This window comes from Trematosphaeria pertusa (genome assembly GCF_010094035.1).
Source record: "Trematosphaeria pertusa strain CBS 122368 unplaced genomic scaffold BU26scaffold_3, whole genome shotgun sequence".
Classification (NCBI taxonomy): Eukaryota; Fungi; Ascomycota; class Dothideomycetes; order Pleosporales; family Trematosphaeriaceae; genus Trematosphaeria; species Trematosphaeria pertusa.
In genome coordinates this window covers 2,914,488-2,940,412 of record NW_022987214.1, presented here as the reverse complement: position 1 = coordinate 2,940,412, position 25,925 = coordinate 2,914,488, and the positions used below count along the sequence as shown (strand labels likewise).

Below are 25,925 nucleotides of genomic sequence, written 5' to 3'. Positions count from 1 at the left end.
CGGTCTGGTATATACTTACTCGAATTGTCTTCGCTTGCACATGCCCTGTGTGGTTGGGTTGCTCTCGTTGATGACTTCTTTCAGCGTGCCGAGCTTGTAATACTTGAGCAAGAGGCCAGGTTTCGATTCGCCTCATCCGAACTGTTGTCTCGCAGAGATATTCTGCTATGTTCTTCTCGCCCCGGAGTCGCTTACAAGCGGTTTTCTCGACCGAGGAGAAGTCCCCCCATCGTTCGTACAGAGGTACATCGGGTTTGGGTGGGACTTTGGAGAGATCTAGTTGTATTTTGGCTACGCACCCGGCATCTTGCACTCCGAAGACAGCACCCCACAGCCCTTCCGCGATCACGTGAGACGCGGTAAACGGCTTGTAGAATGAGGATAGGATGATTCGCAAGAAACTTCTAAAAGGCTTCGAGATACGTCTACGCATCGATACCTAGTTACCATATGGTTTAGCTTTGCCTCCACGAGGGCTCCAGCAAGGGAATCTGGGAGTTTTCATTCATCGCGCACATGGCATTATCATTGCTGTACGATAGATGATGGTATGTCAAAACGGAATTGTTGAATCTGATGGTGCGGATCTCCGTGTGGGTCTAACCAGAATAGGAAGCCGGGCGGCCTTAGCTCCACTTTTGCGTCTGATAAAAACTCGGAGACCTGGGCTTGACCTCGCACTTTCAGTTATTGTTATACAATCTTTGCAGTCTTGGCCTACTATTTCAGAAGTTCGCCATGACCGTCGCACAAGAGCCAATGGATGAATCGACGGTTCAAGAGACCACACCTCTGTTGCGACGGGAAGAGGCAAGTAAGAGAAAGCGGGGTAACTCAGTGCTGCATCGTGCACTTCTCTCTGGCTTCATGATTTCCTTTTCTTTTGGCGTGACTCAAGTTCCGTAAGTACAGTCCCCCTTCATTTCGAAATACGAGTACTGCTAACGCGGCTAAGCATCGTCTATGTTTTCCGGCTCATGACATGCGACGCCTACTACGAAAACCACCCATTACCTGACTCGACACTCGACAAATGCGCCAAACGAGAGATTGAAGCGGGCACCGCACGTGCGCTGTCACTTCTGGGCGCTTCCACCACTATCTTCGGCCTCGTCAACCTGCTCATCACCGGATGGTCTATCAAGCGTTTCGGTGTGAAAGCGACGCTTCTGATGCAAGTGTTCTGGCCCGCTGTCCGTCTCGCCGTTCAAAATGTTGGTGTAACGACTGGCAGCACTGCGGGCATGTGGATCTTCCAGGCTTCGCAAATCATCACCGTTATCGGCGGGCCAAATGGCTACTTGCTGGCGTTGAATTCGCTCGTCACGGACGTGGTGGAGCACGAAGCGAGGACGAGTGCACTGGGAAGGCTGCAGGGCTGTACCATGATCGGTTATGCTTTTGCCGTTTTGCTTGGGGGATTCTTAGGGGAAGCATTTGGTATCCTCGCACCGTTCCGTGTCACCCTGGCTCTCTTCCTCCTCTGCTGCCTATACGTGGCCCTTGCACTTCCATCGATAATGCCAGAGAAAAACATCACAGCCGTCAGTAAAAAGACGGGACTCTCGCGTTTCTTTGGCCCGCTGCGTATCCTCACCCCGCAGCGATGGACCCTCCCAGACGGCCGCACAAGCTTGCAATTCGGTGCACTGACTCTTGGTATCGGTGTCTTCTTGGGCATTCTGGCCACGGGCTACATCCCTACACTCCTTCAATTGTACTCCACTGACGAGTTCGGCTTCCGTACGTCCGCCAACGGGGCTTTGATTTTCATATACTCGACTCTGCGAGGCTTGTTCCTCACTCTCGCGTTCCCCCGCATCATATCCGCTGGACGGAAATGGCTCCAGTCCAGCGAGAGCGCGCAAGGCAAGCTAGCAGAAACAGAGACCGGTTCTCAAGCGCAGGATCCGCCGACATCGCCCAATGAAACAGACCTCATGGACTCCATGGACAACGAAACCGAGCCATTGCATCCGCCCGAACGCAGCAACAAGAAAGAAACTTTCGCCTTTGACCTTCTCTACGCGCGCTGGAGTCTCCTGGCCGACGGTATCCTGACCGGCCTCGCCGTCTTCGTGTCCAAGGGCTGGCAGCTGTACCTCTTCGCTGCTGTGATTCCTCTCGCTGCAGGCACAGGTGCAGCGTCCAAGGGCACCATACTCCAGATGCTGCCGAGTAGTGAGCGTGTCGATGCACTGAGTGGAATCACGCTTGTAGAGAACATCGCCAGGCTTTCCACCATCGCCGTCTTTGGACTCATCTTTGCCGCGTTGGCGGAGGTCGGGAAGAGTTATCTCGTTTTTGTATGCAATGCTGGGGTCGCTCTTCTGGGATTCTGCGTCCTGCTTCTTTCGCGGTTTCCGCCGGAAGGGAGCACGAGAGTCGACGATTAGTGGCATGCACCGCGTATGGGCCTTGATTTCTCGATACTTTGGACCGCCTGAGGGAGGCTGAGGAGGTCGAGCCAGCCATTGACGAAGATTCAGCAGCCCGTCCAGACGCGAAACTAGACTCGTTCTATCGCTTGAGACGGCGCACTGAGGCGTTTGGCACAACGAATTGGCTGAAGCCAGAGGTGGAAGCGATTGGGGCCGAAGATCTTGAAATGGCTGCGTACGGGTGCTTCGCGTACATGGAAGCACGGACGAATATCTTCAAAACCCTGCTCGCGACATGGTATTGGGGGTAATTTGTTCGTCACACAGGGTTGGAGAATAGTTCTGGGCCTTAACATTTGCAGCCTCTGGATCAAATACTCCTCGTTGAAGGCGCGAGAATGGTGTTTTGTGGTCAAGGAAGGCCTAGGACAAGTAAAGTAATTTGGACAAGCAGGAGATGTTATCTCCACGATTTTGCAAACGATGGGCAAATAGGGAAGGCTGGGAGAAGAGGATTATCTCCTACCGTGCGCAAGCTATGCAGTCTAGCAAGATTCGGATGGCCTAACTTTCATATGCAGAATCGGACGAGCTCAAATCCAGAACTACCGACGCTTCGAGAGAAACATAATGAACAACCGTACATTGTCGTCGCGTTACAGCTGGTAGCGCATTGAGTTTCCCGGACGAAATCCGCACGAAACCACGAGCGATATCCCACGTCCAATCTTAGGCGACCAAGAAGCGTCACACCTTATTTCACTTCAGCATCTCTCAATAATTCAGCTTTTGTTCAGCTGCAGCAACTAGTCCGCTTATTGGTCTCACTACCCCCAGGACTGATTTTCGCGCAAACGGACTTAACGAAAACGGGCGGATGGTAGCAGCAACGACCTGTTCTTCCTACGTACATATGGAATGGAGAGACAGTATCACTTGGGAGCCAGGACCAAACCATCCCTCGCAACAAATACCACAATGTCGAATTATTTTTCCAAGGCGCTTCGCACGCAAACCATTAATATTCCTCCACCTCCCCTCACCGAGCAAAACCTGCCCGACCAATCCGGACGGGTGCATATCATCACAGGCGGCTATGCTGGCGTCGGGCTTGAATTGGCAAAGATACTCTACGCCAAAGGAGCAACTCTCTACATCGCCGGGCGCAACGAAGAGAAGGGCCAAAAAGCAATCGAAGACATCAAGAAACAACATCCCTCTTCATCCGGCGCGCTCAAATTCCTGCTCCTCGATCTCAGCGACCTCAGCACAATCAAATCCTCCGCCGAAACCTTCATACGCCAGGAATCCCGCCTCGATGTCCTTGTCAACAACGCTGGCGTCATGATCCCGCCAAAAGGCAGCAAGACGGCGCAAGGCCACGAACTGCAACTCGGAACTAACTGCCTCGGACCCTTCCTCTTCACCAAGCTACTTATGCCGGTGCTCATCCGCACCGCGGGAACAGCGCCTCCGAACTCAGTCCGCGTCATCTGGGCGTCGTCGTCGGGAATCCAGGTCTGGGCTCCGGACGGCGGTGTTGTGTTTGAAGGCACTACGGGGACTCCAAAAGTATTCGACGTGCCGCGAACGGACTACGGGCAGTCAAAGGTGGGCAATGTACTCCTCGCCGTGAAGCTGCAGGAACTTTGCCGCCAGCACGGCATCGTCAGCGTGTCGTTCAATCCCGGGAATCTGAAAACGGAACTGCAGCGGCATACCGGAGGTCTGCTCAGGCGTTTGGGAGATGCGATGCTGTACCCTGCTGTCTTCGGGGCGTATACGGAGTTGTATAGTGGGTGGAATGAGGATATCACTGCTGGCGGGGGAGTCACGTATGTCATGCCTTGGGGGAGAGATGGCTCGGAGATGGTGAGGGAGGATATAAGGAGAGGTATGAAGGAGGGGTTGCAGCAGAAGTTTTGGGATTGGTGTGAGAGGGAGACGGAGATGTATGCGTAGTGGATGTCGACTTGATGGATTCGTGCTTTTGGGATACCCGCGACCCGTTGATCCTTATAGAGTGTGCTCCGGGGTTGACTAATATTACTCCCTCCCGTCTCAATGCGGGACGAAGCATTGTATGGATCACTTCCAATTGATCCACGCGATGAATAACATCAGCTCACAGCGCCAACCGTTCCCGCTTCAGCGCAAGCGCTGTCACAAACCCCCAAGCACCCCCAGCTACATTGAGATAAAACACCTTCGCCACGCTCTTCGCAACAACTCTCAATATTTCTCCTCGCACAATGTCGGACAGTTCATCGAACGACGCGTTACCCACGCCTTCCACCGCAGCGTACACAGCATCCTTCGTCCTGTCAGGCATCAATAGCGATAACTCCGGGACGGCAATGTTTACGAAGAGCGCTGTAGCAACCCCTAGGGAGACAGCAAGGCCGAACATCTGCGCGGTCGTGAGGAATGTGTTAACTGGCCGGACGTCCCTCGGACCGGCCTTGACCTGTCCGACAGTGAAAGATAATTGTACGATCAAGCCGCCGCCAATAAGGTTGATGATGGCAAAGCCGCAGACAGTCCCTCTGGATGAAGTATCAGATATCGTGGTCAACAATGCCGCCCCGATGATAATGAAAGCGTTAGCTGCCTAGCGCTCAGTCAGTGCATGCGCTTTGGCTACTCACGGCCGGGTACATCAAGAGCTCGCACTTACCACAAACCAGACCATGTACAGGGGAAACTTCGGAAACACTGCGCCGCCGCCCCCCGCAGCAGCGATTCCCGCCGCCGTAACGGCGAGGACGTAAACGCCTGAGCGCAGCGTAGAGTCGCCGTACACAAATTGGAAGAACAGTGGCAGCATGTATATCGTGACGAGGATATCCGAGATCGCAATCGCCGTCTGGAGGAACATGATAACGAGCTCCACATTAGCGAAGAAGTGTATTGGGAAGATCGGGCTGATTGTGAAAATCCGCAGCCACTGTTGACAAATAAACGCAACCCAGACGAGACCGAGAGCGACGTAGAGGCCGACCATGCGAGCGCTGGAGTACTCCCATATCGTACCGCCGAATCCGAGGATCAAAATGATGGACGCGACGCCTCCAGCGAAGAGCGTAATCCCGAGGAAATCGAGTTGCTTCACTTTTTCCAGCCGTTTAACCCCTGCGCGAGGCGACGACGACGGAATCAGGAGAAGCCAGGCAGGCGCCGCCAGCGCTGCAGCACACAGATTGATGTAGAAGGCCCATCTCCATGTCGCTTTGGAGTCGTTGAAGGCGCCGCCGATCATCGGTCCAAGGCTGTTAAGATCAGAACAAAACTCGAGGCCAAAGTGCTGCAGTAGAAGCAAGCTCACATGGTACCCAAGCTCCACGCCATACCCACAAAACCGAGGTACTGGGCCCTCTCGACCGGAGCAGTCATAATCGTAAGGATATTCACAGTCCCGACGTATATCCCCGAGCCGCCGACACCAGCGAGCACGCGTCCGAACACCAGGACGGACATCGTAGGCGCTGCGCCGGAGATCGCGGAACCGACTTCGAAGAGAAATACTGCGGTGATGTACAGCCATTTGTTGTTGAACTGTTGCGATATGCCACCCCGATCGGCGGGTTAGCGAACGCGCCATCCATTCCACCTGTCCGCGGGCGGTGTTAAAACACCTACCAAAATGGACACGAACCCACTTCGCCTAGCGGATACGCCACCGTTATCCAAGGCAGCAGCTCTATGTGTCCTAGGCTTTTGATGATGCCGGGCCGGATGTTCGCCATGATGGTGTTGTCGAGCGCGTAGAGGAATGTTGAGGAGATGATGGCTAGGACTACGACTGCCCACTTTAGTCCGGTGATTTTTCTTGCAAGGACGACGTCTTCTACACGGTGGTCGTCGACATCGATTGCAGTCTGTTCTGGCAATGCTGTCTTTTCATTCGAGGTAGATGGAGGAGGCATGGCGAGTTGCTCGAATTCAGTGAAAGTGATACGAAATTATAGTAGCAAAATGAGACTAATGCAGGAGCTGGGGCGGTTTAGCTGTAAAGTCACTTCGGTGAGCATGCGCATATCTGTCCCAGAAAGGGAACCGATGCGAGCTAGCTACCCTACCATGTTCGTGCCTAAACATGTTGAGCGATGCAAGCATGCACTCCAGGCAGCGGCACTGTGCCACAGCAAGCGATCTTAGGATGCGGCGCAGTGGAAGCACTTCATATCATCCAGTGCGGGGGTGCGGCGTACCATGAGGCGTGCCATGAGGCGAGGCTGCAGGTGGGGCTTTTGACCGTTGAATCTCATGACTGCAGGATGCAAAGCAAAATAATGTTATACAGAATAGGAAGGGCATTGTGGCGTAGGTACGTAGTATTTACTTCTCCCTCCTGCCCGGACAACTGCAGAACTGTACCTCGTTGAGCTCTGTTGACCTATTCAGAGAAGACTGTTTGATACTTTCCACAGAATTACCTATCCCGCTTCTTCCCCGCTTCACTGAAATTATTCTCCTCCAGCATTCATGGCACACTCCTCAGCCAATGGCTTTGCTATCGTCGCTGGCGTAAGTCTACCGCACAACCAAGGCACGTCTCGTAAATGTCTCTAACTGATCTTTAGGCTGCCGGTGGCATTGGGAAAGAGACTGCGTTCGCGTTCGCCGAGGCAGGAGCCAGAGGCGTTTTATGTGCAGACATCAAAGGCGATGAATCCACAAAAGTTGCTGAAGAGTGCAAAGGCCTTGCCGCTTCCTCTGAATTCAAAGCCGTAAGATTTGCGGTAGACATTACCGACGCTCAGTCCGTACAATCCTTAGTCGAGTTCGTCGTGAAGGAATTCGGACGGATTGACTATCTTGTCAATGCTGCTGGCGTAAGTGCTCAAGTCCGTGAGCATGTGACCGAGCGCTAACGGACGATTTGCAGATTGACGTGGATGCCGTTGTACCCTTCCACATGACTTCCGACGAGGACTTCAGCCGCGTCTTCAACGTCAACGCTCGAGCAGCTTTTCTCCTCTCTAAAGCGGTCGCGCCGTTGATGGCCGCACAAGAGCCTCACACCGTGACCACGAAGCGCTTCGGCACTCGAACGCTTAGCCGCGGCTCCATTGTCCACGTCGCATCTGCCATGGCATATGGCGCCGTGCCTTGCAAGACACCGTACACCACTGCAAAGCATGCCTTGCTCGGCATCACAAGGGCTTCAGGTAAGCTGACCCTAACCCAACCACGTACTGCGGCGACACGAGGCTGACGCTGGAGTTTCTTTCAGCCATGGATCTGAGCCAAGCGGGAGTTCGAGTCAATATGGTTAGTCCAACTTGGGTTGAAACGTCAATGCTGGAGGGAGATCGCAAACATATCCCGGGTTTGGACGATCTTATCAAGAAGGCGGTTCCAAATGGGAGGCCGCTTGGTCCGGATGAAGTGGCTGCGGCTGTTCTGTATCTTTGTGCGAATGAGGCGACGTACATTATGGGCTCTAATATCATGATTGATGGAGGTCTGAGCATTGGGCCGACTTTTGGATAGGGTGACGAATGGGCAGATAAGGTATGGGTGCGATATAGGGGTACCTGTGTAGCTAGTCTAGGCTCGCGAGAGCTTCCCTTGATCAAATAACTACTTTCAGGGTAGGTGGCAAGTATTGAGAACCGAGTTGATTGATTGAGAATACGAGAAATATGGCTATATATTTATGACCCATAGTCACGTGAAGCAGTAACCATATCCGGCAACAATTACTTATCGTGCATTTACTCAATACCTAGGTAGCCCTGGGACTTGGGCTGAACCCCTCCGTAAGAAATCAGACTTTCATGCAGCTACCAGGATTCGCTTGTAGTCTACCAAGTTTTGTACCCGGTTGACCGCTGTTTATGTTTTGCCCAGACGGGGTTCCCGTCTATTCGACGTTTGGCTAACTACACGAGGAAGTCGTTCCGCATTTCCGCCAGTGAGATATTTCTCCGAGTAATACTGCAGGCTCCACCTTAATTGTTGAACGTTGTTTCTCCACTTCCCCTCACGATCGACGGGCCGTAAGCGTGGTGCTCAATTTACCGGTGACATATATTTGCGGTACCCGTCCGGCGTCGAGATGTGTCGCATCCCAGTCGCAGATGAATGGACATGCGTGTTCGACGAATCATCTTGTCGGCGCTACTAGCAGGCGTGGCTATTGGTCAGGATGGTAAGCGAACTTCGCCTGTCCAAACTCTCCTCCGCTAATTCGGCCCAGCGATTACCGCCTCCGGAACCAACTTCACCTTGACCGGCAGTGGTGTGTCGTATCTCTTCCATGTTGACCCTGAATCCGGTGACCTCGTCTCGGACCATTTTGGAGGGCCTGCTACCGACTTCACGCCTCCGGCATCTATTCTCCCATGGGGATGGCACGACAACTTAGCCAATTACCGCCGGGAGTTTCCCGACATCGGCCGCAGTGATTTCCGCCTGCCTGCAATACACATCGAGCATGCCGACGGGGATACTGTGTCTGCTTTCGTCTATCAATCACACGAGGTCGTGCCAGGAAAGCCGTCTTTGCCGGGGCTTCCAGCAACCTATGGCGGCGACGCCGATGTTACGACGTTGGTTGTGCAGCTGTATGACAATGTTTCGGATGTTTCTGCCGCGTTGTCGTACTCGATATTTCCTCAGTATAATGCTATTGCGAGGAGCTTCAGCATCACCAATAATGGCTCCGACGACATTGTGATCCAGCGAGCGGCAAGCTTCAGCACCGATTTTCCGAATCTGGACCTGGATATGATCGAGGTTCAGGGCGACTGGTCCCACGAATTCAACAGGGTGAAGAGAAAGGTCGACTACGGCGAAACGACGTGAGTATCGCCTGCCTCGTTCACGACGGCTTGCTAATATTCGCAGATTTCGTAGTACTGAGGGGTACGCATCGCACCTCCACAACCCTTTCTTCGCCCTGGTCTCTCCAACCACCACTGAAAGCACTGGCGAAGCCTGGGGCTTCAACTTGGTCTGGACAGGTAGCTTCGAAGCGACGGCCGAAAGATTCTCCAATGGCTACGTTCGCGTGCTCCTAGGTCTCAACCCACTGCACACCAGCCTGCGGGTCCAGCCGGGAGAAGCATTCCAGTCGCCCGAGGCAGTGGCTGTTTACTCTTCAGAGGGCGTTGGAGGCATGTCGCGATCCTTCCACGATCTGTATCGCAATCATCTCTCGCGATCTAATTACACCCATCAGACCCGCCCCGTCCTGCTCAATTCGTGGGAAGGCCTTGGTTTCGACATCAACCAGACTGCGCTCGTCGATCTGGCCGGCGAAGCAGAGGAGCTTGGCATCCAGCTCTTCGTAAACGACGACGGCTGGTTCGGTGTTGAGTACCCTCGCAATAATGATACCCTGGGTCTTGGCGACTGGACTCCGAATCCGGCAAAATTCCCCGATGGCCTAGGTCCGTACGTCGCGCAGGTCAACAACTATACCGTGCTCAACTCCTCGTCGCAGCCTCTGCAATTTGGCATTTGGGTCGAGCCTGAAATGGTCAATCCCAATTCGACGTTATACCACGAGCATCCCGATTGGGTTCTGCGCGCTGGGAAATACGCCAGAACCCTCACGAGGAATCAGCTCGTGCTCAACGTGGGCCTCCCAGAAGTGCAAGATTTCATCATCAACACTGTGTCGCGCATCCTCGACTCAGCGAACATCCAGTACGTCAAGTGGGACAATAACCGCGGCATGCACGAATTGTCCCACCCGTCAGACGACTACAACTATATGCTCGGCCTGTATCGTGTCATCGACAATCTGACCACGAGATATCCAGACGTGTTGTGGGAAGGTTGTGCATCCGGCGGGGGACGCTTCGACGCCGGCTTGCTGCACTACTGGCCGCAGCACTGGACTTCAGACAACACCGACGCATCCAACCGCTTGACGATACAGCTGGGCACCTCGCTAGTCTATCCTCCATCCGCAATGGGCTGCCACATCTCCGCGATACCGAACGGTCTCACAAACCGCAACATCAGCATCGAATACCGCGGCCACGTTGCCATGATGTGCGGCTCCTTCGGCCTCGAGCTCAATCCGGCCGAACTCAGCGCCGAAGAAGCGTCCGCCATCCCGTCCATCATGGCGGAAGCGAAGCGCGTCAATCCCATGGTCATCTCCGGCGACTTCTACCGCCTCGCACTACCCGACAATAGTAACTGGCCCGCCGCCCAGTTTGTCTCCAACGATACGAGCCAGGGTGTCGTGTTCGCGTTCCAGCAGTTGTACATGGTGAAGCCGGCCGCGCCGCCGCTGAGGCTGCAAGGCCTGGATCCGCAAGCGAGGTATTACAATGATCTTGATAATTCGACGTATAGTGGTGCGACATATATGAACGCGGGTATTAATATTGCGTGGGAGAGGGGGGATTATCAGAGCAAGCTTATTTGGTTGGAGAAGCAGTAGGGTGCATTTATATAGCTACTGCAACACTGCGTATGCTTAGGATGGTACCACTGTCCATGAGCGAGTCTTAACGTTCGGTGACGAGTTCCTACAAACTTCCTCCGTCTCCTCACAAAATGGTCGATGATCGCGAAGCATAGCAGGAGGGGGAAGTCGGGTTCTGTGTAGTTCACCGGCTCAGCGGTAATTGGAATACTCGTTGATAATGCGCTGAATGGTACGAGCAGTGTATCGTAACGTGGCGATGGATGCTGGAGAGGTGATGGCTCACAAGGGATGATACGGGGTACAGGAGCTCTCCAATGATAGCAAAAAAAAAAAAAAAGCACTGTAGTCACGTAATTCTCTTGCTGGACCTCGTGAGGTTTCGACGGATAAAGCGACGAAGCCAGCTCGGATTCTAAGTGTGATCTCAGCGGATGACATCTTAGCCGTGTGTGATGTTCGTGGAGGAAAGGCCTAGGTATCGGATGGTCGCCTCTGCAAGCGAACATCCGAAATTCGTCATAACCTGCGTTGATCATGCGCAGACCTCCGACTCCGCATCCATCTACTGAGGCACCCGGCTACGAAAACGGCAAGCCGAAATTCAGTCGCAGGATGAGAAAAAGATAAATGACAGATACTAGCCCTTCTTTTCTACTACATCTCGTCGCATTTACGACTCTCTCTCTCTCTCATCCTTTCAACCCAGCCAACACGAATGGCGTCCCAAAAGAACATTCTTCTCCTCGTCGCCGACGATCTCGGGCGCTGCCTAGGCTGCTACGGCGACAAAGTCGCCAAAACGCCCAACATCGACCGCCTAGCAGCGTCAGGCACACTCTTCACTCGTGCCTTCACCAGCACCGCATCCTGCAGCGGCTCACGCTCTGTAATCTACACCGGGCTGCACACGCACGAAAGCGGCCAGTACGGATTGAATAACGGACGGCACCACTTCAGCACGTACGACCATGTCGAGACAGCGCCCGCGGTGTTCCAGAGTCAGGGGCTGGACTATCTCACAGGTATCCTAGGGAAAGTGCACGTTGGGCCGCAGTCTGTGTATCCCTGGGAATTGAGGGAGGAGAGCACGAGTAGAGATGTAGCGTGGGTTGCGGACAAAGCGGGCGAGTTTTTCGAGAAAGCCAAGGGACAGGCGCGCTCGTTCTTCCTCACCGTGGGCTACATCGATCCGCATCGGGATAGAACACGAGACGGCTTCGGCAATGACGAGGAATTCGACGCGCGCAGAGTGAACAAGATGGCGTACAAGCCCGAAGATGTGCCCGTCCTAGAGTACATCCAGGATCTGCCCGAAGTCCGGCACGAACTTGCGAATTATTACGAGTCGATTAGTCGGCTAGACCAGGGCGTGGGGCTCATGCTTGAGGCCCTGGAGGCTTCTGGTATGGCAGAAGATACGCTCGTAGTCTTCCTCAGCGACAACGGCGCACCATTCTTGAACTCCAAGACCACGCTCTACGACGCTGGAGTGCGGCTTCCACTGATCGTGCGTCGTCCCGGGGTACAAGCGGGGATCGCCAACCCCAACATGGTGTCTTTCATCGACATTCTTCCCACGCTGCTTGACTGGGCTGGCGCATCTCATCTGCGAGCTGATCGTCTCGGGCGCTCCTTTTTGGACATTCTGGAGCAAGAGCACGTCTTGCAGGAATGGACTCAGGTCTTCGGATCCCACACGTTCCACGAAATCACAAACTACTATCCCACGCGCTTCATGCGGACGGAACGTTACAAATATCATCGCAATATCGAGCACAAGCTCGACTTCCCCTTTGCTGCGGATTTGTACGGCTCGCTTGCATGGGAGGGGATCCGGAACTGCGGGACTGGCATGATTGGTCCTCGCTCATTGGAGCAGTACATGCATCGTCCGCGAGAAGAGCTGTATGACTTGGAAAACGACCCGCATGAGGTGGATAACCTGGCGCTGGGCCAGAGTGACGCCGAGACCATGGCCGTGCTGGAGAAGATGCGGAAAGCATTGGAAATGTGGCAGTTGCAGACCAGGGACCCTTGGCTTTATAGAGATGGACAGTCTGTGGAGCTGAATAGGCATCATATTGAGGCTGGTATGGTGATGCCTGATAGGTGGGAGTTCGATGTTAAGAACTGTGGGACGAATGGGTGCAAGGCGTTCAAGCTGGAGTCGTTGCAATCTTGATAGAAGGTTATGCAGCGAGACCAGACAACTGTTCTCCCGTCGCAATATCATCGGATCTGATATTACCAGAATGGACGTATATTCTACCAGAATGACGGATCACCAATGAGCGAGTCCAGGCCTTCTTCACCGAAATGAGGTATCGATGCCGGAAGAAGCGGCCCGATACCGTCGCTCGAAAGATCCATAGGTCGCCACAACACGTTCCAATCCATGGGGGCAAAGCCGTGGTCCATTTCACCTGCATCACGTTGTAACCAGTCCATGTGTTGCTGCATCCCGTCGAGGCGAGTAACTGCTGATGCAGACTCTCCACAGGTTGGAAGCTGAATAGACGTGTCGGAGAGAGTGTTAATAGGACTTTGCGGTGAGACATGTGACTCTGCAGCGTGTTTCTCCGATACTCCTTCTCGTGCCAAGCGATAAATGGACAGGGGATTGAGGCTGTAATCGAGCGATTCCTGGTGGGGTGTGTTCGGTGGAGGAGGTTCCCCGGTTCCCTCCACTCGGGAGACATCAGTATCCATCCTGTCCCCGTCGGGCTCGGCTGTGTACCGTCCAAGGCCTGCCTCCTTGGCCATGCGTATGGCAGAAAGATAGCATGGCTTGGCTGTTGCAAACATAGCCCTCATTGACCTGAGCGTCTCCACACAAAATTGTGCATTTGGAACGACTTGACTCCACACCGGTGCAGCATCCTCCCCGCGCCGGGCCACCAGCTTGGCATGGTGCAGCATCCCTCTAAGATTTTCGTGCAACAGTACGACAATCCAAGAATCCGAGAGCATCCAGAGCCCATGCTTGGAAGTTTCCTGAAGGATACTAATAACTTCTTTTGTGTGCGCAAAGCAGCGCTCTTGAATATGGTGCAGAAATTCTTGCTGTTCGGGTGGGAAGTAAACCGGCGAGCGAAATCTGTACAAGTCGGGCCATCCGATTCGATACAAGTTGACTAGTGTTTGGTGGTACGTGCAGTGGAGGAGGCAGAGCTCACCAAGCTGTGAAGCCTCCTTCCGGGTACATATTGCTATGGGCGAGAAGTCTAAATCTGGAGGCAGGTTGCTCTTCCACTGCTGTAGGGTGTTTAAGAGGCCGGCCCACTCAGATTCTAATACCCACGGCGGCTGAGCAACATCTAGCCGCTTCAAATATCTATGTAGCAAGAAAAGTCAGTCAGTAAACTAAAGCGCGTACAAAAGCACATACCTCAAGACTCGCCTACGGATCGCTACGACCCGGATAAAATGAGCAATAGAGCCCATATTGTCCTCCGGTTTAGATGGGCGCAAATGATTGGGGACAAACGGTAAAACATGTCCCTGCCTCAACGTTTCCGTGATTACTGGGATCTGCAAGTTCCAGTTCCTACTATGGCAGGGTAGTTGAATCCTCATATCCCAGTCTTTGAGGAGTGTAAGACGATCCACGCCGCTGCTGACCCAGCTGTCCATGATATAAATGCTCCACATCAGACGTCTTCTTGCTTCGCGGGTTCCGGCTGGAAGCTTGGTATCGGTATCGGCACAAAGAATATCGGCGGAATATTCGAGGTCGAGTTGCATTGCTTGGGTCATGCGGACGCAGTGTGCGCTCAGAAGGAAGGCACTGGTGTATTTGCCGATCCGTATGTCATGGTCATGAAGAAGGACTGCTGCCTGTGGTTGTTAGACTACCGAATCACAGATTCACATATAGCATACTCACTTGTAGTTTGGCGATGGATACCTTATCCAACTCATCGAGTATTATCTTTCTTGCTTCTTCGGCCCAGGCGTTTCCCGCAGCGAGAACACGTTCGGGCGTCAAAGTTGTATGAATCTGCGCGGTCTTAATGCAGTAGAATCTAAGCGCTGTTAGTGGAGGATACGAGTGTAGCTAATAGCAGTACGACTTACTTTGCCCCCAGAGCACAAAGTATGTAGAGCAAGGCTCTATTATGCCTGACTTCTAACTCAAAATCATCGTGCAGCCTCTGCAAGAAGGAAGACTTGTGGATAAAGCCAAAGCAGCGTAAATTGTGGACGTTTGCGAAGTACTCATTAAGTAGTTTCAGGGCTTTTTCCTTCTCAGGAAGTGCGATCGAGAAAAGCCTGGACAAAAGTTAATGTTAGTATGAGTTCACGGCGAGTGCCTTCCTGTTCTTCTAGGAAGATCGCAACATGGGCTGGAGACGTACCACCGTGTCGGCTCCTGCATTGACTGCTCAGTTTCTGGAAGAGCTGCCGACGGCGTCGCCGGCCGCGGGCTGGTATCTCCACCTACGGTTACATGGGTAGCCGGGTTCATTGGCTCATCTTCAAACAGCTGGTGGCTCAACTCGGCCGACCTTCTGCGAGGAGACAGTGCTGATAGTCTGGCGTCACTGGCCCACGCTGGTGTCCTGCCTGATCGGTAAACGCATGACAACTCCTTCTTGCCACAACGAATACATTGCGGATGATGACCAGAACAGCGAGTCTTGCTCGCTCTGCAAGCTTCGCAAGAGACATAGGCCCTCCTTCGCGTCAAACCCCCTGAACTACCATCAGGGGCCCTTGCATTACGTCGTTCCAGTGGAGTGGCTGCTTGCCCTGTGGACCCATATCCGGGACACGCGACGGTGAGGGAATGACAATTCTGACATCCTCCCGGTTGTTCATCGCATTTGACCTAGACGTCTGGTCAACCTCGCTTTGCGCGTAATAAGACTTGCGATTGAAGCGTGACGCACCTTTCGAGCGCGGCAGACGACACACCCGGAACGCGATCTCGCCTGCTTTGCCCGCCGTCGCTTCGGGTCCTCGGTATTGGAATGTGTTTCCGGGGTCATCTGGACGATGTGGAGAAGAGAACATGGAGGCGAATTTGACGACGATGTTCCGATTGTTGCGCGAAGGAAAAATAAGCGAAATGCCGGGGCCGAGGCCGCCGGATTCTCGCTTATACCCCTCACCTTCGAAGCTCTCCGGAATCTCGCGCTGCTAAGGCGTCCCATACGGATGGGACTGAACGGCATGGCAGTTGCATGAATCTGGGGAAGCGGGATAGGATGGCTACTTGTATATTATAATACCCCCGTCTTCCTCTACCCATCAATGCAAAACGCCGCTAACTATCACTTCGTTCACACTGGCGATTCTTCCATTGATTCAACATGGCTAAGTTTGCCATCCGACGTCTATGGCTGGTGACAGCCCTTACCACCATAGGCGGCCTCATCCAAGGCTTCGATGTCTCCAGCATGTCCGCAATTATCGGCACACCGCAGTACACGTCCTACTTCCACCACCCAGACTCCACAATGCAGGGGGGCATTACAGCCTCCATGGCCGGAGGCTCTCTCCTCGGTTCCCTCTTCTCCTCCGTCGTCAGTGACCGCATCGGACGTCGCGATACCATGTTCGGCGCTTGCATCGTCTTCGTCATCGGCTCGATCCTCATGAGCGCAGTGCAAAATCTGAGCATGCTCATCGTCTCCCGCATCGTCAACGGCTTCGCTGTCGGTATGCTGACGAGTCAGGGGCCTATTCTGCTGGCTGAGCTGGCTCCTCCCAACAAGAGAGGCCGCCTTATTGCTGTACAGCAGTGGAATATAACCTGGGGCATTCTGATCATGTACTTCGTTTCGTACGGCTCGTCATTTATGAAGTCGAATGCCTCCTTTCGTCTACCGTGGGCCTTGCAGATGATACCAGCCATTGTCCTCATGGCATGCATCCCTTTTATGCCTCGCTCGCCACGCTGGCTGGCTGGGCGCGACAGGTATGTCTTTGGCGCTGGATACTCCATTCTAGAGTATATGCTGATATACAATGTAGATGGGACGAAGCCATCCAAGTGCTGGCAGACGTCCACGCAAGAGGGAACCGCCTAGATCCTCTCGTCGTCGCACAGATCCGAGAGATCCGGGAATACCTTACTGCAGAACGGGAAAGCGGAAACGGCGCCTGGTCTGACCTGCTGAAGCGGGAGAATTTTGCCCGGGTCTCTACCAGCATACTCACACATATCTGGGCGCAGTATACCGGCCAAAACGCGCTCATGTACTACATCGTGTACATCTTCCAGATGGCTGGATTGAAGGGACAGCAGAACCTCCTCATCTCTTCAATCCAATACATCATCCAGGTCGTCGCCCTGGTGCCAGGCCTCATCTTCATGGATCGCTGGCCTCGCCGATACGTCATGCTGCTCGGCTCCTTCGTCCTAGGAGCGACATGCTTCACAGTCAGCGGTGTCATGGCCTCGTACGGACACAAGGTACCCGGCGGCCTTGACGGTAGCAAGACAGTAACCTGGGTTGTGGACAACAAGGCCGCCGCAAGAGGTATAATTGCGTGTGCATACATCTTCGTCGCCACCTACGCTACGACGTGGGGCCCTGTTGGATGGATCTATCCTCCAGAGGTTATCCCGTTTTCCATCCGGAGCAAGGTGGTTTCGTGCGCCACGGCAGCCAACTGGGCCATGAATTTCTCGCTTACCTTCTTCACGCCTCCCGCGTTCCAAAATATCCAATGGCGGACTTTTCTCATCTTCGGATCGTTCTGCGTGGCGAGCTTTATCACTGTCTTTCTTTTCTTCCAGGAGACGCGTGGTAAGAGCTTGGAGGAGATGGACCACGTGTTTCGCAATGAGTCGGTTTGGGCCTTCCTCGTGGACACGAAGAAGCCTAGCGCGATTGAAGTGGATGTTCAGCAAGCGGCTGAGGATAAGAATGACACGATAAGGGAAGAGTTGGCGTTCATAGCAAACAAGGTGTGAGATGGAGGGCCTCAGAAAGCCTGCCATGTGGAGGACAAAAGGGGATGGGGCGTCGTAATCCATCATTTTTGTCCGACTTTATCCAGAAACGTGGCCTCAATACTACATAGCGCCAGTCCACACTTAATTTCAACACTGTACTTAAAGAGAGAGATAGTTTAACACAATATTCATTTCGTTACAAACGATGACTAAATTGACCCTGGAGTATGGAGCAAGGGCCCACGCTATCTGCCGCACGACGCCCCGCCAGAAAAACCGGTGTCATCCATAATCGCACGCACCTTCTTCAGTGAGCGCCTAACTACTACCACTCTCGACACCAACAGGATGCAAACTCTCAATGCCCCTCACAATGCCATAGCTCGCCCCCGCCGCAACAACGCCAACAGCCAGAGTCTGCAGAGCACTCCACATCGCCCCCTTGCGATCTATACCCGTCATGATAGCCTTAACAGCGCCAAAAGCCAACAGCATAACCACCGTGATACCAATCGAAACAAACAGCGCATGCGTAACGTTCTTAATAGCGAAATACGGAACCATCGGCACGAGTCCGCCAACGAAGTAGCTCAATCCCATGACCAGGGCGCTGAGGTACGAGCGCGAGGTGCGCGGGCGCTCAAGCCCCAGCTCGAACTTCATCATGAAGTGCACCCATGCGTCCTTGTCTGCTTTCAAGCCCTCCACCAGCGGCCGCACCGCGTGCCTCTCCATGCCGAATTCGTCGAAGATCTCGTAGATTTCTTCTTCCTCGGTCGCGGGGCAGTCCTGAACTTCGCGCCGCTCGCGCATTTCCTCCGCGAGGTAGTGGTTTGCGTCGGTGAGGGCGGCTAGGTATGCGCCTAGGCCCATGGAGATGGAGCCTGCGAAGAGCTCGGCTAGTCCACCTATGATGACAAGGCGGGAGGATCCGATGCTAGAGGGTCCTCGTTAGTCTGGAAAGATAGGGTTTGCTGGGCGGACAACAACTTGGTGGACCATTCAGAGAGGCAGAGAGGATGAGGCTAAATGAGGGGTGAATATGAGAGACCATTGGAAACATACCTGCTTAGTCCAGCCGTCAGTGCGAAAGGCACTGTCAAGCCATCCGCAAATCCAATTATAGCGTCTCTCACATACGCCGCATTGTGGGTGTGCTCCTCCGTGTGTGGACGTGAATCGAATGTGGCGTCACTCCTTCTAGAGCCATTTGTCTTTGGTTCCATGGAAGCGGTGGTCGCGGATTGCGTGCTTCGAATCGGAGTGGGAGCCGAACCGAGAGAATCGGACGCTTTTTCCATGCTGGGCGATGGACTGACTCGTTGGCAGGTAGATAGAAGCTGAGGATTTCGAATAGTGTGGGTTCACCGGTAATAGTTGAAGTGCCACAGGCCGGGGTATTGCGCCTCAGGCGTCGTGAGTGTAAGGTGTAGTATCAAGCTACCCACCGTTCTTCCTAGCAACACTACTTAGCTTATAAGTCCAGGGGTCTCAGTGAAGTTGCAGTGATACAGTTAACGTACTAAAACGGGTTTATCGAGTGTAGCCGCAGTGTGTGTACCTTTCCAAAACTCGGAGCGCAGAATCCCTGACACTGGTCGAAACGGAACACTAAAGCAGCTCTGAACTCAGAGACTGTCGAGTGATGCCATGGTCTTATATACCGTGACCACCGTTTGATTCAACAGTGGTGTGAAGCATATCAGATCTCTCATTCACCATTATCAGATCCATTCCAACCAATAAAGATGAAGCCATTTCAAAGCACCACCCAGCTTCGACAGAAAAGAAACCACCGACAGTCCTTATTAGCATACGTTTAACGTCTAAGACGGCAGAGAACCGTAGAGACTCCGCGTGGGGGTAGAACTCGCGGCAAAGGAAATCGTCAATCCGCTTGGCAGCCGCCGATCGTGCGATAGGGTCGGTGTGGTAGCAACACATCATTCTAAGTGAATTAACGAACGCTTTGTGATGTCGTTCGAGTGGCGCATCCAAGGATGAAGTGGAAGGTTTGGGAATGTGTCTTGGCGCGACCGACCCGATGCCGCTGCGTGTCTCTATTCCCAACGCAACCTCATGCGCATAGATCTTCGCTATAGGACGCTGAGACGGCTCCGGAACCATGATCATTCACGGGTCATCTCTCGGCATTCGCATGGGCAAATTACGCAACGAAACATCAACCATCTCAGGATGCCGACACTCGCACGCCCTCGAAGCCCATATCAAACGGCCAGTAATAACGCCATCCTTCACTAGAATACCAAGACCATCCTCGCGAGCGCCGTCATGCCTTAGACCAGCGATTCGATAAGCCACCGAGCCGCGTACATTTGCTGGCGATCCGTACAGTCCGGCACGATAGAAAAAGGTCTCATGGCACCCCGGACATCTCGCTGCGATGATACTGCCCGGATTGCCATTGTGCAGGGTGCCCCCGTGCTCGTAGATGAAACCCAGAGGACTGACAACGTCGTGGGTTTTGGGAAGTATGGCCGTTACGCCTAGGAGGTCTGCAACGGCTTGAACGGTATCAAGGCGCATCTGCTCGAATAGACAGCATTGCGTCTTGTTGTACCACTGTGTCAATATGCCTTGAAGCCTGCCGGTCTTTTCCTTGTCGGACAATACATCGGCGACGTCGTCATCATGGAAGTTGTATAGCCGCGCTCCGATAGTGGTGACGAATTGTTCGAGATCGGGCCCGGTGTGGCTCAGTACAGTCCTAGCAATTTGAAGGAAGCTGTATATTGGAGCGTGGCCGAGTGTGTACGTCGAGGCATAGGTAACGAGCCCAATCTGCTCCAATTTCAAATGCGACTTGTCCGTTCCAAAGCTAGATTCCGAGTGGAAAGTAGGAAACCCCGTCTGAATTCCAAGGCCGAATGCGAGCACGTCCGTGTAGCCGCACTTGTGGAACAAATCCGGAGCGTTGGACGTGTACTCGATCTCGGAGCGGGGAACCATGAGCAAAGGACTATAGTCCCCAGCTTCCATACAGCTAGTAGCAATTTGGAGCATTGCTTGCACAGGGTCGTCTTTTAGGGGCTCCTTCAAGTCCGCCTTTACGATACCGAGCAGAGCGTGGAAGAAATCCCGGCTGGATCTGCAACCCCTCCTAGAGAGCAGATTGAATGCATTTCCAAAATCGAGCCTCTTCAGCGCGCGGCCTTCGGTGAGGCGGCCGAGGTTCCAGGGTACGATGTTCTTGCCCATTTGCGCGAGAGCTTCGAGCTCCTGGACACTGCCCACTTTCCTACGCTCTTCCTCCCACACCCCAAGTACTTCGCCGAGGAGCACGACCTCGTCGAAGATGCGACCTTCCTGGTTCATTCCCTTGACGTTGCGGCTTCGGACATACTCCATCACAGTCCAGACTCGCTTGAACCACTTCGCATTGCATACGCCGGTGACGCCTGCGATGCGATCTTCCGTCGTTTTGCCATGACGAAGTAAGCTGATGGCATCGTCTGTAACGTCGTCCAGATCGACGAGAGTAAAGTCGGCATCGTAGAAAATATCCGGAATGGCCCCGAGAATGCGGACTTTCAAGTCGTTTTCCCACTGCGGTACGCTGATATAGTCGTACCAAATCTCGGTGTCTTCGTCGATAATGCCTCCAATGCCGGTGATCAAACGCTCAAGCGCCTCGAAAATGTGGTTTCGCGCTTTTGTCTTGAAAGGAGTAGTCGGTCCTTGTACGTGTGCGTCTGAGATGGTGGGATCCCACACATGGGATATTGCTATGTAATTGAACTGAGTCTGGCATTGCTTGTGCCTGTCGAAAGTAACAATATGTTGGCTTAGGTTCGAGATCTTCTTCGAAAACCCATCCGTTTCAGCGCTGGAGGCCTGCGGTTGGAGGCGAAACGTTCTGATAAGGGCCTCGTCGCCGAATAGTTCAGCAGACGCAGCAACGCAAGCCGCCTGGGTCGCTCTCGCTCCACAAGTCATCTAGCTCTAGGACGTGTTCGAAACCCTTCATTGTTTTGTATTCGTGAACCCCTCTGGAAACTGACCTAGTCGTTGGCGCGTACACGGGCGGATATCGGTCCTGGGGCCGGCGTCCGCCAGGGTGTGCTAGAGCGGATGACCGAAGTTTATGAGTTCCTGCCCTTTCGTAGCGATAAAAGCGGGCGCCGCGACTTTTGTGCAGAGCTAGCCTTTTAGTGGTGCGGGCGCTGGCTCCTAATTCCATGGTTTTCAAAGGATTCACATTATGACCTTGACGTCAGATTTTAGGCCCCAATGATCAAGGCGTGCCGCAGGGCTCGTGCCTAAATCGAAAGTGTTGGCGACCAAAAGCCACTTGTTTTACCCATGTTTCACGTACATCTGGGGTGTTTGCCCCTCCCCCTCCAACATGTAGATACATAGGGCTTTCTGCCCTCCCTACTTCTCGGTGCAGAGCTCGTTTTCTCTCGTCACAGAAAGCCACGCGTCTTGTGGCTGTGGAACCTGTGGACGAGCGGGGTGATTAATGTTTACCTTGTATATTATCAGTGCACTAGTTGTATGTATCGATCTGAGGCATACCAGGTGACTTTAACCTTGTATAAAGATACCCAATGAAGCGCGTCTCCCGTGCTGTATGTTGTAGTCACGTGGACCCTTGCCAACTCCTACCCACGTTTGCAATTACCAAGGCTGGTCTAATGCTCTGGTTAACGGCCTTCCCTAGGCAACAGTCAATACACTCCCCGTCAGACAGGATGCAGAAATAGGTAGGGTTCTTTCCCGTGGCAATGCTGAGAGCGACGGCTCGAAGATAGTCTCCGCTCCTTGCCGCGTCGCACACCTCGATGACTTCACCGTCAACCGTCAACTTAAGGATAGGGTATTCGGCGTTATCACAGGAAATCGCGCCCATATTCTTCCTCTTGCAGGCTCGAGCTGGGGCGTTGCAGCGTACAAGGCCACGTGCCTTATGGGCCCTGCTCACAATGTCACCCGGGCCGATACGGAGGAAGGGTTTCGAGCCGTCTTTCCTCTCGTCGTCACACCCGCGGAACATGAAGTTCACAGACAGCGAGTGGGCAGTTTCGGTGATCTCCAGGACAACTTCATTGAGCTCTGCAGTTGTCGCGCAAAGTTCTTTGATAGATCCGGTGCGCCGCATCAGCTCTATTTCGTTATCTTGCACTTGCGGAAAAGGCTTGTGGTCGTGTTCAATCATTCCCGGGATGACGTGAATGCGGCCTGTGGATTCGGGATCGATGGCAAAATTTCGTAGGATGTCGAGGTAAGCACAGATTCCGGACTCACTCACGGCGCTGGCAGTGAGATGCGTAGATGTGTCTCGACCAGTGAAGAGCTTGATAGCAGCTACTAGTCTGCCCTCATACGCCTCCGGGTACTGCTCCAGGGTGAGATCCACGAATCCATTCGTCCAGAGCACGTAGATAATTGGTCCCATCGTTTGAAGGCCGTCCTGCAGGCCACCGTCGCCTTCGTCATCTTCGTCCCCGTCCCTTTCCCGCACTTGAAGCTGCCTCTTATAGAATGTTTCCAAGCCGCTCCTCACTGGATGCAAATGCTCCACAACCGTGAGACCGGCTGTTATCTGGCAGAGAACGATGATAGTTTCCATGATCAGGACAAGACAGAACCCCTCGCCTTCTTCGAAATTATCCCACTCTCGGCAAACCCCACAGTTGCAGCTCCTTTGTATAGCAGCAAACTTCTCCTCGTAGCCCTCCTTAGCGGCCTCCAAGTTCATCCTAGATGCCTTCTCCATAGCTGGCTTGAGAGGGCCGAGCTCTGGGAACCAACGAAGTGCGTTGTGGACGAATCCCTGACCTCCAGACGCGTCGAAGTAGCCGCGGCACTCTTCCAGATACTTCTCCGGTATTCCAGTTTCGGCCTTGATGATGGCTTTGAAGATCCTAGAGGCACATCCCAGAGCGGCGCCAAAATTCAATGGCATCTTGCGCAGTCGCTCGAAGTCAGACCCGAAGGTATCGATCAAGCAGGACTGCCATGGGACCCTGCCACTGAATAACACTTTCTGTGCCTCAGTCGACTCGTGCGTCATCACCATGAAGGATGAGCTGTTAGGAAGAAAATATGATTTTCGCACAAGGTGAAGCCGGGGTTGTGGGATGGATGTTGAGGGATCGCGGTCGAACGTTAGGTAGACCTGAACGTCCTGACCCTCCAAGCAGTTTGAGTAGGCTGGAGACGGCTCGTCGGGAGATGTGTAAATAGCGATTCTGAGGTCAAAGAGCCACTCCGCGATGGCGCCGATCCAACCGACCGCAGCACATCCCGCGACGTGAATAGACTCTAGCTGCCCGGATGCTACTTTGCCCACCGCAATGATAACCGTAGCTAGATCTTCCGGTAGCGGGCATCCACGAACGAAAGGCCACTGCTGAAAATTTGAATTCAGCATCGTGGTCCTTCCCGAACCAGGATCAAGCCTCATGAGCCCCTCGGCCAACAGTGGAAACTTGCTCGTTGCAAGCGATCCCGAACAAGCCTTGATAATCGCAGCCCACTGCGCCGTGGATGGAGTCAGCTCGCCGGGTGCTCCGTAGGCCTTAACGATGTGGAACATGACCTCAGGAGCGAGGTCTTCATGGAAACACTCCCCAAGGCAGGCGCAGAGGGCGAGGAGACTTGTCCCCTCGCTGGTTAGTACGAGAGTGCGGGCAAGCGCTCTCACGCCGAAGCCGAACCAGAGCGTATTCGCAATGCCATTCTGGTACCGCAGTGCCGCGATGGCATTGTGGATATTTTCGCGGCCGCCACGTGCAAGGGGGAAGCTCTGGGCCACGGCTTGACCGACTACCACACTGTAAGGGTCCACGCCGGTATTCGCGCAGCGATTGAGCACGCCGACGGTGAACGTGAGAGAACGGTGGACGATGTTATCCCAGTTGATAGAGCCTTGCTGACTCAAGCCGGAGGGGTCCCGAGGAATGAGGGGTAGCTCGGACGAGCCTGAGGACGGGCCGCTGATCTCCATGGCGATGGCTCTGTCTGATGTGCGTCGCAGAGTTCATCGCTCTGAAGACGGTGGCAGGCTGCGGCTGAACCGCGTGGCGTTCCAGCCAAGCCTCGCATGATCGTGACAGGACATATCGATACAGGCGGCGGATCGCATGATGGCTAACGAGTGTTAAAATACACTGTTCGCGTCGAACTAAGAGTTATGAGCCAGGACGATGCAAGGGGATAGGAGGAGGTTGTAGAAATGACATTTGTGGAGATTTCCGCTGAGCAGACTTACGGCGGCGCTAGGACGATATAGGCCAACAGCACGTGACTTTACAGCCGTCCACCAGTATCACCACGATTCGTTTTCGCAGCACATCATCAAAAATGCGATGAGCCGAGTTACTTAGACTTTTAGACCATAGGAAAGCATACATGTCTTAGTGCCTTCGCTAGCCGGACCGAATTGGCAGTAGCGCCCCGTCCAGAGGCGGGATAGCGCCGCTCCCAACCTCCATGCACAGATACTTCATGTTTTTCGACCGCCATATCGATCTCTTGTCCAGAATCTTCAGAACCCCTCACCCGTTTAGATTCATCCGAAAGCTATACTTCGAAGGAGCTCTAAGACCGCGATCGAATGATAAAGCATGATGCGAAATTCCTACAGGGCTTTAAGCTCATCCGACCCGGACACGGCTATATCGTACCTAGGTAGCTTGGAAAAAGGAACCGCCACCAGGGCTGGGGCGGAGATGGGGGTGACCACTTTCCTGCGGATCCGGCGTCAGACTCACGATCCTCAGGAGATAAACACGTTCACCGGTGTCGCATGACTCTAAAACAATACAGCTGGGATGATTTCCCAAACCTTACGTCAGCCTCCAAACATCGCTTGATGACCCTAAATACGTTGTGCTGAGGTAACGATCCATCCTCTTTGCCCTGGATGGTATTTCCTTAGTTATACCACCAGTATCCTCTTGCAGATCCTTGAATATGGGGATTCCGCGGCCGCGTGCATCGGACTTCTCCACGCATCGCATCAACGTCCACGCAGCGATCTCAATCAAAACCACCCCAAGCGAATACATTTCGTGATACGGAGCAAATCTCTTGTTTCCTGCTGCGGTGTGTCGTTCTAGATGCCGATATATCTTACTTTCCCAGTCCTCGCTCTCGACAAAATTGGAATCACCTTGGCCCGTCCTGGATCGCTCGAATCCCAGGACGTATACGTCACCAAGACTGAAAGCTAGCTTGGTCTTTGGAATCCGTTCCCCTGCTACCACGATTATAT

General features: G+C 53.6%; 11 protein-coding genes across 11 annotated transcripts; 6 read left to right on the top strand and 5 right to left on the bottom strand.

Annotated features, from left to right (window-relative positions):
* Nucleotides 1–738: 738 nt before the first annotated feature.
* BU26DRAFT_501984 (MFS general substrate transporter) lies at nt 739–2,396 on the top strand (the record flags this gene model as incomplete). The annotated part of the gene is made up of 2 exons (XM_033826605.1): nt 739–902; nt 956–2,396. The coding sequence occupies 2 exons, from the start codon at nt 739–741 to the stop codon at nt 2,394–2,396; spliced, it is 1,605 nt and encodes a 534-aa protein (XP_033688868.1).
* Nucleotides 2,397–3,359: 963 nt separating this feature from the next.
* Nucleotides 3,360–4,343, top strand: BU26DRAFT_528869 (short-chain dehydrogenase; the record flags this gene model as incomplete). Its single annotated transcript, XM_033830873.1, has 1 exon — nt 3,360–4,343. The coding sequence occupies one exon, from the start codon at nt 3,360–3,362 to the stop codon at nt 4,341–4,343; it is 984 nt and encodes a 327-aa protein (XP_033688867.1).
* Nucleotides 4,344–4,506: 163 nt separating this feature from the next.
* On the bottom strand, nt 4,507–6,391 carry BU26DRAFT_601899 (MFS general substrate transporter; the record flags this gene model as incomplete). Its single annotated transcript, XM_033835302.1, has 4 exons — nt 6,041–6,391; nt 5,707–5,936; nt 5,059–5,650; nt 4,507–4,992 (listed from the first exon to the last, which is right to left on the bottom strand). Exons 1-4 carry the CDS (start codon nt 6,305–6,307, stop codon nt 4,507–4,509), a joined length of 1,575 nt encoding a protein of 524 aa, XP_033688866.1. The 5' UTR covers nt 6,308–6,391.
* A 347-nt stretch (nt 6,392–6,738) lies between these two features.
* On the top strand, nt 6,739–8,033 carry BU26DRAFT_516136 (NAD(P)-binding protein). The gene is made up of 4 exons (XM_033828249.1): nt 6,739–6,908; nt 6,965–7,216; nt 7,270–7,552; nt 7,618–8,033. Exons 1-4 carry the CDS (start codon nt 6,867–6,869, stop codon nt 7,875–7,877), a joined length of 837 nt encoding a protein of 278 aa, XP_033688865.1. The 5' UTR covers nt 6,739–6,866; the 3' UTR covers nt 7,878–8,033.
* A 425-nt stretch (nt 8,034–8,458) lies between these two features.
* On the top strand, nt 8,459–11,095 carry BU26DRAFT_478321 (glycoside hydrolase family 36 protein). Its single transcript, XM_033825637.1, has 3 exons — nt 8,459–8,538; nt 8,587–9,190; nt 9,237–11,095. The coding sequence occupies exons 1-3, from the start codon at nt 8,472–8,474 to the stop codon at nt 10,786–10,788; spliced, it is 2,223 nt and encodes a 740-aa protein (XP_033688864.1). The 5' UTR covers nt 8,459–8,471; the 3' UTR covers nt 10,789–11,095.
* A 246-nt stretch (nt 11,096–11,341) lies between these two features.
* Nucleotides 11,342–13,031, top strand: BU26DRAFT_516134 (alkaline phosphatase-like protein). The gene has a single exon (XM_033828248.1). The coding sequence runs from the start codon at nt 11,492–11,494 to the stop codon at nt 12,956–12,958; it is 1,467 nt and encodes a 488-aa protein (XP_033688863.1). The 5' UTR covers nt 11,342–11,491; the 3' UTR covers nt 12,959–13,031.
* A 529-nt stretch (nt 13,032–13,560) lies between these two features.
* BU26DRAFT_419222 (uncharacterized protein) lies at nt 13,561–15,767 on the bottom strand (the record flags this gene model as incomplete). The annotated part of the gene is made up of 6 exons (XM_033823288.1): nt 13,561–14,110; nt 14,165–14,613; nt 14,663–14,801; nt 14,854–14,898; nt 15,366–15,607; nt 15,669–15,767. Coding segments are annotated over 6 exons (1,524 nt in total), but the record flags the coding sequence as incomplete, so codon positions are not given.
* A 155-nt stretch (nt 15,768–15,922) lies between these two features.
* Nucleotides 15,923–17,842, top strand: BU26DRAFT_516132 (putative sugar transporter). The gene is made up of 2 exons (XM_033828247.1): nt 15,923–16,699; nt 16,756–17,842. The coding sequence occupies exons 1-2, from the start codon at nt 16,092–16,094 to the stop codon at nt 17,699–17,701; spliced, it is 1,554 nt and encodes a 517-aa protein (XP_033688861.1). The 5' UTR covers nt 15,923–16,091; the 3' UTR covers nt 17,702–17,842.
* A 159-nt stretch (nt 17,843–18,001) lies between these two features.
* BU26DRAFT_601893 (DUF125-domain-containing protein) lies at nt 18,002–18,992 on the bottom strand (the record flags this gene model as incomplete). Its single annotated transcript, XM_033835301.1, has 2 exons — nt 18,749–18,992; nt 18,002–18,620 (listed from the first exon to the last, which is right to left on the bottom strand). Exons 1-2 carry the CDS (start codon nt 18,982–18,984, stop codon nt 18,002–18,004), a joined length of 855 nt encoding a protein of 284 aa, XP_033688860.1. The 5' UTR covers nt 18,985–18,992.
* Nucleotides 18,993–19,816: 824 nt separating this feature from the next.
* Nucleotides 19,817–21,640, bottom strand: BU26DRAFT_561123 (uncharacterized protein; the record flags this gene model as incomplete). The annotated part of the gene is made up of 1 exon (XM_033832879.1): nt 19,817–21,640. The coding sequence occupies one exon, from the start codon at nt 21,638–21,640 to the stop codon at nt 19,817–19,819; it is 1,824 nt and encodes a 607-aa protein (XP_033688859.1).
* Nucleotides 21,641–21,963: 323 nt separating this feature from the next.
* On the bottom strand, nt 21,964–24,882 carry BU26DRAFT_230812 (uncharacterized protein). Its single transcript, XM_033820872.1, has one exon. It carries the CDS (start codon nt 24,654–24,656, stop codon nt 22,287–22,289), a length of 2,370 nt encoding a protein of 789 aa, XP_033688858.1. The 5' UTR covers nt 24,657–24,882; the 3' UTR covers nt 21,964–22,286.
* Between the last annotated feature and the right edge of the window lie 1,043 nt (nt 24,883–25,925).